This window comes from Rattus norvegicus, chromosome 9 (assembly GCF_021556685.1).
Source record: "Rattus norvegicus strain SHRSP/BbbUtx chromosome 9, alternate assembly SHRSP_T2T, whole genome shotgun sequence".
Lineage (NCBI taxonomy): Eukaryota > Metazoa > Chordata > Mammalia > Rodentia > Muridae > Rattus > Rattus norvegicus.
In genome coordinates this window covers 113,773,136-113,786,292 of record NC_141542.1, presented here as the reverse complement: position 1 = coordinate 113,786,292, position 13,157 = coordinate 113,773,136, and the positions used below count along the sequence as shown (strand labels likewise).

At 42.0% G+C, this 13,157-nt stretch overlaps 1 protein-coding gene across 1 annotated transcript in view; it reads left to right on the top strand.

Moving 5' to 3' along the window:
* Pdzph1 (PDZ and pleckstrin homology domains 1) overlaps positions 1-13,157 on the top strand; it is a 141,106-nt gene that overhangs the window by 54,151 nt on the left and 73,798 nt on the right. The window contains 1 exon segment of the mRNA NM_001402237.1: positions 10,203-10,313. Coding sequence (NP_001389166.1) covers positions 10,203-10,313 — 111 coding nt within the window.

Genomic DNA, 13,157 nt, shown 5'->3' with positions numbered 1-13,157 from the left:
TTTGGCTTTTTCCTCTGGCGTCCGAGATGTGTGTGCAGGGAGCAGTCTCTTCTGGTTTCCCAGGCCTGTCTGCCTCTCTGAAGGTTTAGCTCTCCCTCCCACGGGATTTGGGTGCAGAGAACTGTTTATCCGGTCTGTTTCCTTCAGGGTCCGGCGGTGTCTGTGGCAGGGGTCCTGCCGCTCCTGGGCCCTCCCCCACGGGAGCCCAGAGGCCTTATACAGTTTCCTCTTGGGCCAGGGATGTGGGCAGGGGTGAGCAGTGTTGGTGGTCTCTTCCGCTCTGCAGCCTCAGGAGTGCCCACCTGACCAGGCGGTTGGGTCTCTCTCTCACCGGGTCTGGGAGCAGAGAGCTGCTGCGGGCCGGGATCCACGGGTGTGGGACTTCCGGTAAACACAGAACGTGCCCGGTTCTAGAGAAATTCTGCTTCCGTGTGTCCCAAGCTCACCGGGCAGCTTTCTTGCAGCAGAAAATTTGGTAGAACTCTTGACCTGTGGAGTGAGGGCTATTGTGGTTGGAAAGACTAAATGGAAGCCTCTAGAGTTGCCTTTGCCAAAGGAAATAATGAATCAAAACCAGTATCACAACCCTGGAGGAATTACAGAAAATGCTGCCACTATCAAGGACTCGAAAGATGCAGGGGTGGTGGTCCGCACCACATCTCACTTTAATTTTCCTGCCTGGCCAGAGCAGAAAACAGATGGATCATGGAGAACCCCAGATAACTATTGAAAACTCAGTTAGTGACTCCAATTGCACTGCTGCGTCTGATGTGGTGTCCGCCCTTGGGCAGATGAACCCTTCTCCTGGTGCATGGCATGCAGTTATTGACCTAGGAAATACCCTTTTCTTGGAACCTGTCCATACGCACCACTAGAAGTAATTTGCTTTCAGTTGACAGGGCCAGCAGTATACCTTTACAGTTTTACCTCAAGGATTTAATACTCCTCTGTCTTGTGACATACTTAATCAAAGGGAAAGTGACCATCTGTCCTTCCAGAAAAGATCACATGTGTGCACTACCTTGATAATCTTCTGATGATTGGGCCAAACGAGCGTCGCAAACACTTTGGTAGTTTGTTGGTAACACAGAATCAGGGCATGGAAAGTAAATCCAGCCAAAATTCAAGAATCTTCTACCTGGGTGAATTTTTAGAAACCCAGTGATGTGGACATGCAGAGGTATTCCTGAGGTGAAGGATACGTTATTGTGCATGGCTACTCCTACTGCCAAGTAAGAAGCACAACACTTTGTGGGCCTATTTGGATTCTGGAGACAGCATATTCTTCTTCACCTGAGTGTGTTACTCTGGCCCATATGCCAAGTTACTTGGAAAGCTGCTAGCTTTGAGTGGCGTCCTAAACAACAGAAGGCTCTTAAACCACGCAATCCAGCAGACCCAGTGGTACTTGGGGTGGCAGGAGCAGATGGGGGTGCATTTAGAACCTTTGGGGAGTCCCGTAGAAACACAGATAAGATCTTGGGATTTGGGAGAAAGGCTCCATCATCATCTTCAACCAACTATTTTCCCTTTGAGAGACAGCTCTTGGCCTGCTTTCGGGCCTTAGTGGAATCTATCATTTGATAAGGAGACACCAAGTTAACAAGAAACCTGAGCTGCCCATCATGAGCTGAGTGCTATCTGACACACCAAGTCATAAGAAAAGATGGGCCAAGAAGCAATCCATCACCAAACAGAGTTGTGACTGGGCCCAAGCATGTCCTGAAGGTATAAACGTGTTACTTGACAAGTTATCTAAATGCTGATGGTTCCTACCCTTGTTACAATGTCATCTGCTGCCAAGCATGTACATGTAACTTTGTTGGGTGGGCCTTACAATCTACTGACTGAGGAGGAAGAGGTGAGGGCTAGGTTTACTTGTGGTTCTGCACATATAGAGTCTCTACCCAGAAATGGACAGCTGCAAAATCACAACCTCTTTCTGGGAAAACCCTAAAAGACACCATAAGACTGAACAGGCAGGACTTTGGGAAGTTACAGCCAGATATTCATTGACCTGTAGTCAGTGGATTGGCTAGATAGTCAGGGGCTTGAAAGAGACCATAATTAAGAAACTAGCAAGCGAAAGATCTGGGGAAGAAGTATGTGGAGAGATCTGATCTCTCCAAATGAGCAGAGGATGTGAAAATACCTTGTGTCCCATGTAAATTCTCATTCAGAGAACTCTAACAGAAGTATTCAGTAATCAGATAGATGGGATGACCGGTTGTGTGGACTGTAAGGCTCTTTCCCCAGCTATCCCTGTCATTCATTGCTCAGGCCAATGGGCCCATAAGCAAAGTTGCATGACGGCAATGATTGAACTCACACATGGGCTCCTAAAAAGTACTTCCACCGCCAGGGTTGGCACAGCTGTAGCTCCTGCTGAGTAACACATCTGTCAACATCAGAGACCTCAGATATGGCACCAGTTCCTCAGGTGACCAGCCAGCGGCCTGGTGGTAGGTTAACTACATTAGATCAGCTCCTCCATTGTAATGACACTTTTTCCTTACCGGAGTAGACACTTATTCTGGTTATGGGTTTGTCTTCCCTGCATGGAATTCTTCTGCCAAAACCATCATAGATGGACTTACGAAATGCCTTATCCGCTGTTGTGGTATTCCACACAGCACTGCTTCTGACCAAGGAACCCACTTCAGAAAAGTGGGACAGTGAGTCCGTGATCATGACCCACTAGGAAGAGTTTTGCTTCCCGTCCCTCTGTCCTTAGGTTCTGCTAGCCTAAATGCTTTGGTTCCAGACAGGGAGCACTTCCTCCAGGAGGCACAACAAATAATCCATTGAACTGGAAGTGCAGCCTCCCCCTGGCCACTGTGGGCTTCTGATATCCATAAGCCAACAAGCTAGGAAGGATACCAGTGTTGGGGGGATAGGTGTAGGTGTGCTTGATTCAGATTACTGAGACAAAAGTGGATTTCTGCTCCATAATGGAGGTAAGAAAGACTATGACTGGAGTTCAGGAGACCCTTTAGGGCATCTCTATGTGTTACCATGTCCTATGGTTAAAAACAATAGGAAACTAGGACAGCCTGATACAGGATGACAAAGTGTACAGGACCCTTCAGGACTCTTCAGGTCACTCGTCTAGGAAAAGAAACAAGACTTTCTGAAGGTGGAGAAGCATGGAATACATAGTGGAAAAGGGTAGCTTGAAACACCAGCTGGCAATGTGACCGTTTGAAATAAAGATTATAATCGACATGAATGCTTTCTGACATATTTTGTTGAGCCTGTGTTTTGTACAGATATTTATCTTTTCTATTCTTGTTATATTCTTGTAATATAACATCAATTAAGAGAGTACCAATGGCTATCATATTTAAGTTTATGATACTAAAAGAATGTCCTTCAAATGACATTGCCACCTATTCTGAAGTTTATGGTGTGTTTATGTTTTATACAAAGGGTAGCGTGCTAGGCATAATTGTAACATGGTTAACTACATCCGTGATTGTACATGATGTAATTGCACCGTGTTAGGCATAATTTTGACCAGCTTCTCCTTTCCCTTTAGCAATTAATCATGACATAGGAGATATGGTTATGGGTGAAGTTGACAAGGGGTGGCACTGGGGTGGCTGTACTCAGTTGTCAGCTTCACTACATCTGGAATTAATTAAAACTCAAACAGCTGGGCACACCTGTGAGAGGTTATACTCTTAACTGAATCATTACAGGTGAGAAGATCCACTTTTAATATAGATCTCTGGAGGTGGGAAGATCCACCAGTGGTCTGGGTCACAGTTTCCATTTGCAGCCTAGGTAAAGAGCATGAGAGAAAGGAAGCCTGCTCTTTTTGCTTGCTTCCTCTCTCTAGAATATATTTAAATGAATCAATATGTAATAAAGTAACATACAATCATTACACTGTATTTGATATTATATACAATATTCATTCATTTATATACATATATGTGTGTATATGAGTAGGATTAGGATTCCTCTTATCTGGGCGGACCAAGAAATGATGAGAATTGATGCTTAGCTGCTTGATATCTCACTTCCTCCTCTCCCTCCTCCTCCTCCTCTTCCTCCTCGTCTTCTTCTCACCTTCCTCCTCTCCCTCCTCCTCCTCTTCCTCCTCCTCCTCTTCCTCCTCTCTCCTTTCCACTCTCACTCCTCTCCCCGTTCTCATTTTTATTCAATTTGAGACCCAAACCATAGGTGGGATAGTAGTACACACATTCATTTAAACCCAATATTCACTCTATACCTTCTGTTCCTAGAGAGAATGCTGACTAATACACAGGCCATGGTAGCAAGGAAGGCATACCAGGTATGGTGACCGGGAAGGCAGGATACAACCCATGGTGACAGGAGTATGGGACTAGGGCTCTTTATATGTGGGTAGACCCAGAAACAAAGAGAGTTGAGAGTTGTTACTTAGCTGCTTGATCTCTCTCTCTCTCTCTCTCTCTCTCTCTCTCTCTCTCTCCTTCTGTCCTTTCATCCTTCCTTCCTTTCCTCTCTATCTCCTCTCCCCCTTCTCCTCTTTATTCGATTTGAGACCCCAGCCAGTGGGCAGAATAGTACTGCACACATTCATCCACACCAAGATGTATGTCTCCTTGGTGATTCAAGTCAATGTAATCACGAAAATCCACCATTAGAGAGTTAATTGGTGATATCTTTGTCACTATTCAGTTGTGATGGTTAACTATATTCTTGTCATTCTAATACAAAAACAAATAATACTGCATGTTCTGCAGGGACCGTTTAATTTACCGGGCCCTGAGGTGTTCTGCAATGAGAAAGCTGAAGCGCCTTTTCTGTTGCAGAAATGCTACAATACATAGTTAACCCAGGATTTTATTCAACATAAGAAAGTGCTGCCCTGGCAGGGATTTGAGTAGCTGCTGTGTGTAGTTCTCTCATTTTTTTTCTTAAATGCATTTCTCAGCGCTGAGAATCCCTCTGAAATCCATTGTCTACTCAAATCTACTAAATGAGGGGTTGAGGGACTTTAAAATTACACAGATTTTCAGCCCTTCTGAGAATCGTATTCATACGATAAAACATTGTTCTGGATGCAGTGCAGAGGCTTAATTACACACTAAAGATGAAAAAGATAAAGAGAAGAGACCTGTAGGTGGGGTGGAAATGATTATCTGTAAGTATACAGAGTGTGAGCTTGCTTGGCACTTACACAACTAATTGCCCACACCCGGCTGGCATCTGCATGAACGGCTTCTGTGAAAGCCCGGGTGCCTGTGAGATCTGTTGGCATAAACAAAAGAAACAGATGTTTCAACTTTGATAGCGAGCAAACTCGGAAAGAAAACTATACACTTAAGGCGGGATAAGCAAGGGAGGAACTGACGAACAAAGCCTGACTTTCTCGAGCTCCAGAATGTAAAATGCTACTGTTAGACTACCAATTTCAAAAGGAAAAGTGCATCCTTCTTCCTTTTTTTTTTCTTTTTAAGTAGAAGGTTTTCGGAATCTGCATTATATGTAAATATGCATGAAAGCATGGAGTAACTCCTATTTAGCTTTCCCTCATAAACTTAGAAGTATATCTATTTGGGGGAAATTGCAAGTTTAGAAAATCACAGTCATGTTTTCCTATCACCTTTTACCTTCCTGAGCAATTTATGTTGACTACTTCTGTATCAAGACCAGCCTCAAATACAGCACGCACTTGTGTGCTATATTATCATGTCACCTTGAACCATCTCTGTCCTCAATGGAGCTCTTATTCAACAACTCCAGCATCGTTATTAGCTAAAGGTGAATCTTGGAAGAGGCCTGACAGTCCACAGTACAACAGCTCATGCCCACTATTTAAAATTAGAGGCAGGTCTATGAACTAGCCATGAGAGTAGCTATCTGTACTAATGCCCTACCAACAGTGATAAAACTTGGTATCATAACAAATAACATAGATAAAATACTATTTAAAATGAACAGGTCTGTGTATAGATATTTACCTGAAGAAGATAAACAAACAATCAAAAAACAAATTATTGGGTTTCTAATCAGAGAAAGAAAAACCACATACAATGATTTTGCTCACACGTATGGTTAAAATAAAGGTCCAGATAATAAATACTAGCAAGAGTGCAAAGGAATCTCGAACAACACTGCAAAAAAAAAGTAAAAAATCAAATTGTATAATCATAATAGAAATATCTTCATAGTGATAGAACCTTTAAATAAAAATTTATTTTAAAGTAAATTTTACTTGGAAAACTTACAATTAAACACGTACTGGGATTTAGATTTTCTAGTGTTTACTGACAAATCTAGTGAGTCATTTAGCATATTGATTCATACAAATGCCCACGTTCTTCCTCCTGCTCTTCTTCTCTTAGTGTCTTTAAGAGATTGGGGTTACTTATGATGATATTATTATTGCTCTTATGGCCTCAATATGGAAAAGTTGATATTCTCTTCATGTTGAATTTTTTTCCCTCCTGTGTTTTTCTGCTTCTATGTGTCTCTGTCTCTCTCTGTCTCTCTGTCTCTCTGTCTCCCTCTCTCCCCTCTCTGTATGTCCATATGTGTCCATATACATGCATGTGTGTGTGTGTGTGTGTGTGTGTATTTGTGCAAGCATACATGTGCACATGAATGTTAGCCAACATCACATGCCTCCCTTTCTCGATTTCCACCTTACTCTTTGAGACAAGTCTCTCACTAACCTTTGAGTTGATTGACTCCCAGGAAGCCCGGGGATCCGTCTCCTGTCTCTGTTTCCAACATTGTGATTACAGCTTTCCACTGCCTTACCTAGCTTTCTACACAGATGCTGGGCATACAAGCTCAGGTCTGCATGCTGTGCTGTAGCAGCTAAGTCCTGTCTTCATTGTGGTCTCTAGTGACTCTATTCCCTAAGGTTTACCTGCTCTGACTTAAATTTTTCTTTGTCCAACCCCCTTCCTCTCCCTTACTAATAGTAGCTCTTTTTGAAAATTTTTTCTTCAGTGCTCTTTATTTCTCTCCTTACATTGTCTGAATTGCCATTTGTTGGTTCTATCTTAATACTCATACTTGAAATTCTCAATTTGTCTGGACTGAACCCTAGGCCTCACTCATGCTGGGCAACCGTCTACCACTAGGCTTCCCTCTTCCTAACACATTTTTCATTCATCCCAATGAACATTTTAAATTATATTCTCCGTGGTTATTTCAGTGTATCTGAAAGCAAACACTCATTCAACCGATGTTTTAGGTTTTCCTTCCTTATATCAGAGCTTATCTGAGTATAGAAAACACCATGATAAACACATGAGGAATTTTCCTTGCTGGTGGGATGTTTAGGGTCCGTTAAGGATAGACAGGCAGGTGCGGCTAAGCGTGTCAAGTCGTGTGACAGGCTGGTTTGCTTCCGCTCGTCTCTAGAGTTATCTTAAATTCTAGTAATGATGTCCATACTGGTCTGTTTCACTTAATCTATCTCTAGTCTAAAGTAATCTTCCTAAAGCCTGAAGTATAAAACACACACCCCGTTTGCAATGTTTAATATCTCCCCAATGTCAGAGGACTTTAGATAGTCTCTCCAAAGTCACAAATGCCAACAACCCTTTGCCATGAGTAAATCCTTTACCTGGGTATTGCATTTGAGTTTCTTTAATATTTTGAGAATGCTATTCCATAGTACCCTTTCTCCTTTGCCTGACTCCTTTATGTTATCTCCATGGCCAACACCTCTTACCCCATAGCCTCCGTGCCATCTCACCTGAGTCACTAACTCTGTCTGGATACCTCGTTTAGAATACAAACTGGTTTGGGTTTGCTGGTGCTTTCAAAATTATGTTAACTTGGCAACAAAAAGATTAGCATGACTCAAGACAAGCAAAACAAAAGGTATTAAATACGGACGTAGCTCAATGCGGATGTTCTTTAGAGAGAGTTTTACCCCACATAGAGTCTCATGATCTGCGTGCGTTCCATTTTTCCTTATGACTCTATCATCCCCCAGGACTCTGAAGCCACTGTAGTTTCCAGACAGATGGAAAAAGGGAGAAGGACAGGGTGGCCTTCCTGTGCATTTAGGGTCTAGGCCCACAAATGGAACCCACTTCCGGTCACATTGCAGTGGCTAGGCCTTTTACATATTGTATGCCCAACTGCAAAGGAATCTGAGGAAGACTGATCAACTGTGAGCCCAGACAGTGGAGGGGTTAGAAGTATACAAAACTAGCAGTCTCCACCACTCTGTCCTCCTTAACACTCACTGTGAAACAGAGCTCACTAAGCCATTAATATCAGACTCATCAATATCAGTTAATATTGTCCTTTTCCCAAAAGTCATTTTATAATCACCATGAATTGGAGTGAGAATTCCTTTCTCCACAATCACAATATATAATCCTCTTTTTGGAGTTTGTTTTATATCTATCATCTGCTATACTGCAAATGAAATGGCCTTTTCTGCTCTGCTCCTCCTTTCCTTGCCAGTAGAACTGAAGGTCCTTGGCAAAAAAAAGAACTATATCATATAATTTGGAGTGCTTCATTTATCTACTCAATATCTATTTGTTGAATGGCTGTTAACCTTTAAGACAATAGTGGTTGTTATGGGGAATACAGAAAATAATAAGAAATTTCACTGGACCTATGTTGTTATTTTGCAATGCCATAAACAAATTTTCTGAGCCCTTTAAGACAATGGAGCAACGTATTCATTGCAATTGATTCAAATAAATCAGCTCTGTACCCTGAGATGTAATGGACTGCAAGCAGAACAGTATATAAATGAGCAGGACTATCAAAGATTACTTCTTTCCCCATTCTGAAGTGAATGAGACATGGATTATTTGTTATGTTGCCCTCAGCAACTGAGTCACATTTTAAAGCTAGCATTCTTGGTCAGGCTTTGAGACTCATGCCTCAATCCCAGCATCCCAGCACTCCGGAGGCAGAGCTCTGTGAGTTCGAGGCCAGCTTGGTCTATAGAGGAAGTTCCGGGACAATCAGGGGTACACAGAGAAATCCTATCTCAAAGAACCAAAAGATAAAAACAAAACAAAAAAAAAACAAAACACAACAAAAAAAAACATAAATTAGTATTCTTTGGTTCTAGAGATATGGCTCAATGTTTAAGATCACGGGCAATTCTTCCAAACAATATTGCTTTGATTCCCAGCAAGCCAGTGGCCACAACCATCTGTGTCTCCAGTTCCAGGGGATGTGACTCCCTCTTCTGGTCTCTCCAGACACCAGACATCCGTTTGGCGTACAGACACACATGCAGGCAGAACCCTCTTATGCATAAAAATAATAAAAAAAATCAAAACAAAAAGGTAATATTTAAAGTGAATATTCTTTGAGGAGGTGTGTGACCTTCTCCATGTTTAAAACTTTCTATTGCCCATGCTTCTCTGTGGGCCCATGAACAGCACACACATACCCTGCATGCACATCAAGGAGAGAGGAAGTGGGTTTTAACTGAATGAAGAAAGAAAAGGCAGAATGAAACTGCTTGCTGTAAGAAGAATTTTGGTCAAATATAGGAGGCCATATTTTTAAAAACGAATTAACCTTAAAATAGCATATTGACTTTTAACTCTTAGAACATATGGAAGTCTGTTGCAGAAGTGTAAGTGATAGAAACCCAAGGGACAAAGTGTCCCCTGGAAAGAGCCCCCAGCCTTCTCAACTTAGTCCCGTAAACCTGAGGCCACTTTCAATTTCCTATCTGAAAAGACTCAGAGCAGAGCCTAAACAATTCAAGTGAAAGCAACTCGGGTGCTATTTCTTCCCTCAACCCCGCCCCCAACTACTCTGAGATCTGTTTTTGCCACAACTTTATAAGTATTTCAATTACTTGTTCCCAGAACTGTCCTGCAGAGAGCCTCTGCCCCAGCCCCCTTCTTAGAGATGAAGATATTGAGGTTAAGTGATTTTTCTCAGGGTTACAAAGAGACCTCCCAGCAATGGGGAAGGAGAAGCAGTAGCTCGGCCTCCTCGTGGATGAATAGATTGAGTTTCAGAGCGCTTTGCCATTGTATTGCAAAGGAGCTTCTCAAAAGCCAGGCTGAATGTTTAAGTCCTAGAAATGAAAGGGAGGCGGACAGGAGAACACTTTCTTTCTTATTAATGACATAAACAATTGTCTAACGTTGGAAGGAAAGGCCCTATAGAAAAGTCCTTTTTTTTCTCTAAATACAACAGCAGGACACTCAATGTGGGACCCTCTGTTAAGGAGACTGTTGTTGTCTGTCTACTTTCAGACAGCGCTGCTGAGGAAGCCGGACTCCAGATCGGAGACGTGGTGCTGTCTGTCAATGGCACTGAAGTCACCAGTGTTGAGCATGCAGAAGCTGTGCACCTTGCAAAGAAAGGTAGGCGGGCCAGTTACAGACTGCAGTGTTCACTGAGAATACTGAGAGTTCAATGCACAGGCAGTCCCAAGGTGAGAAGGCGGTAGCTAGAGAGAGGTGATCAACATCATATTCTATCGTCGTGATTAAATCCCACTTCTACACCAGGCATCACTGCCCACAAAGTAAAACCAGAAAATATCAGTTAGCAAAATACACTCTACTTCCAAGGACATGTCTTTAATTAAAAATATAGATCATCATGGTAAGGATTCATTTACGGCTTCATTTCATTTCTTTTTACATACGCCCCTTCCCTTCTTCTTTCCATTTCTTTGCAAAATGTTTGTGGAGGTAAACAAAGTCTTAGGATTTTAGTATGGCGTGTGTGTGTGTGTGTGTGTGTGTGTGTGTGTGTGTGTGTGTGTGTATGTGTGTGTCTGTGTGTGTGTGTGTGAGAGAGAGAGAGGGGGGGGGGCGGGGGAGAGGGAGAGACATGTAGAGACTGAGAGATGGAGAGACAGACAGACAGACAGACACGTTCCATTTCTGAAGCTCTCAGATTCTCTTGGGCCACCTGAGACCTGTGTGTCCACGAGTTCCAACACAGTTGGAACCACCACGGGATTAGAGATAACATATCCCCCACACCCCTGCATCCATTCGTAGTGAAAGCTCGACCGACTGACGCCATTGTTCTCTCTAACCAATAACTAACTCTCTTTGGCACCATGTGATAAGTCCTTAAAGTCTCACAGGAAAAACCAGATTCGACTAGAAAACGTTGAGCTCCATCACGGCATTATTCGATATGGCACCTTTCCCCCGAATTCCTGAAGGTTATGTGGATGTGGTGATACCCTGAAGGGTTATTAGCCGATGAGACAGTGTTTAAAGTATGCCTTTGGAATAAGCCGCGGGTGCCCTGACAAGGGTCACGTGCCTTCTTTCAAGCTGTAGACTTAGCAAGAACCAAGAGTTCTCTGGTACAGCTAACATCCGAAAACCACCAACGAATGCATTCTGCTTAACTATTCTGAATTGTTTCCAGGTAGAATTTGGCTTAGTATTTTATGGCATTATAAGATGTGTACTGGATATGCCAGGAATGCAAGGCTTTTATTAGCAACAACTCTCATGGGTCTTACCCTAATATTTATCCTTCGGGAAGCAGTTTAAGAATGCAGGATTTATGATCATGACTACACTGATAAATGGATAGTATAAAACACTAGGGCAATGTTATTCATTACGTTTGTACTTAATGGTTCTTAAAGATAAGTCTTTGTTATTTCATTTTCTGTGTCAAATAGTATTTTAGTAATACTTTTATTCCTAGTGGGTTTTTTTTTTTATTTTGCTCCAAGAAGTTTAATGTTGTTTATAACACTTAACCATTCCTGGAAGTTAAAGGCAAACAGAGAACATCTCTAAGCCTGGGATAGAGGAGTTTCCGGCTTTGAATAAAACGGTGAAATGACATTGACAGTTGGAGAAAGTGATTTCAACATTTTAGCGTGTGCTGCTTCTCTTGGAAGTTACTTGAAAGAATGGGTCATATACTCTATTATAATTTGAGCTCAACCTTAACTTCCCTCTCTTGAAAAGACTATGACCCCATGTCTTTGCCAGCCCCCAAATTCAATAGTAGAGATATCTTTGAAGCAGACCGAAAACTGTGGATCTGATATATTAAAAAACGTAGACCCACATGGTGGCTCACAACCATCTATAATGGGATCTGATGCCCTCTTCTGGTGTGTCTGAAGACAGCTACAGTGTTCTCATATAAATAAAGTAAATAAATCTTTAAAAAAAAACGTAGAAAGAGAAAGAAAATGATGACATCATGCTTGTATTTGTTGCAAGGGTGAGGATTGCATCAAATACCAGAAGGCTTGGTATCTCCTGTGAGGAATAGACTTCGGGGAAGCATTTGTTATTGATTTTGTCGTTCATAGATTCCTAGCAAGCCTTGTTCAGTACCACTGAATACTAGAAAGTTGACAGCTACCATTATGTATAGTCAGTGAGATGCACCAACCCGGATGGAGGCACGGCTCATTCTGTATTCACAGATGATCTCCTGCACTCACTTAGGGTAACTGACTATGGCATAGCTTTTAATTCAGAAACAGGAAAATCTCTGGCACAATAATCAAGAGATTCTCTTGAGATTCTTGGTCACTTGCCATGAAGGCAAACAAGACAAACACAGCAGCTGGACCAAGATAGCAGCCCAAGGGGTTCGATGTCCTGCAGATCACAACCACACTCACCAGGGCTGGGGCACGGATGCCAGAAGAGGGTTGATTGCAGATTTAAACTTGCTTCATGCAGATTTTACCAAAAATTTTAATAATCCCAAAACAATAGGTGTTATCTGATAAAAAATGATAAGGGATCTGAGAAACAGTGCAGGGAAGGGTGTCAGTGTATGAACAATCTGTTATAACCAGGGCAGAACAAATACATCTAAGAGACTGGGCATTGAAAATGTAAAATAAAGCAATATACATCATTGAATTGGTCAAGGGGGACATTTATAGGATATGAAACAGAAAAGCAGTTATAAAGAAGACTCTGGTGTCAGTGCTAAGTATAAGGAAGACGAATGTTGTAAAAAGTATATATGAACAGAATGATGAAATAAATACAATGAAAATAACTTAGGTAGCACAAACTAGTGTATAAATGCTCATGGAAAGTGTCAAGGAGGAAGGGAGGGTGGGCGGGAAGAAAAAGGGTTAGGCAGACATAAAAACAGCTAAACACTAAGAACAAAACCAGAAGAATAACAAAAAACTATCTTAATCAAGAATGCCTTGGAGAAGAAAAATTAAATATATGGAAAATAAAATTAAA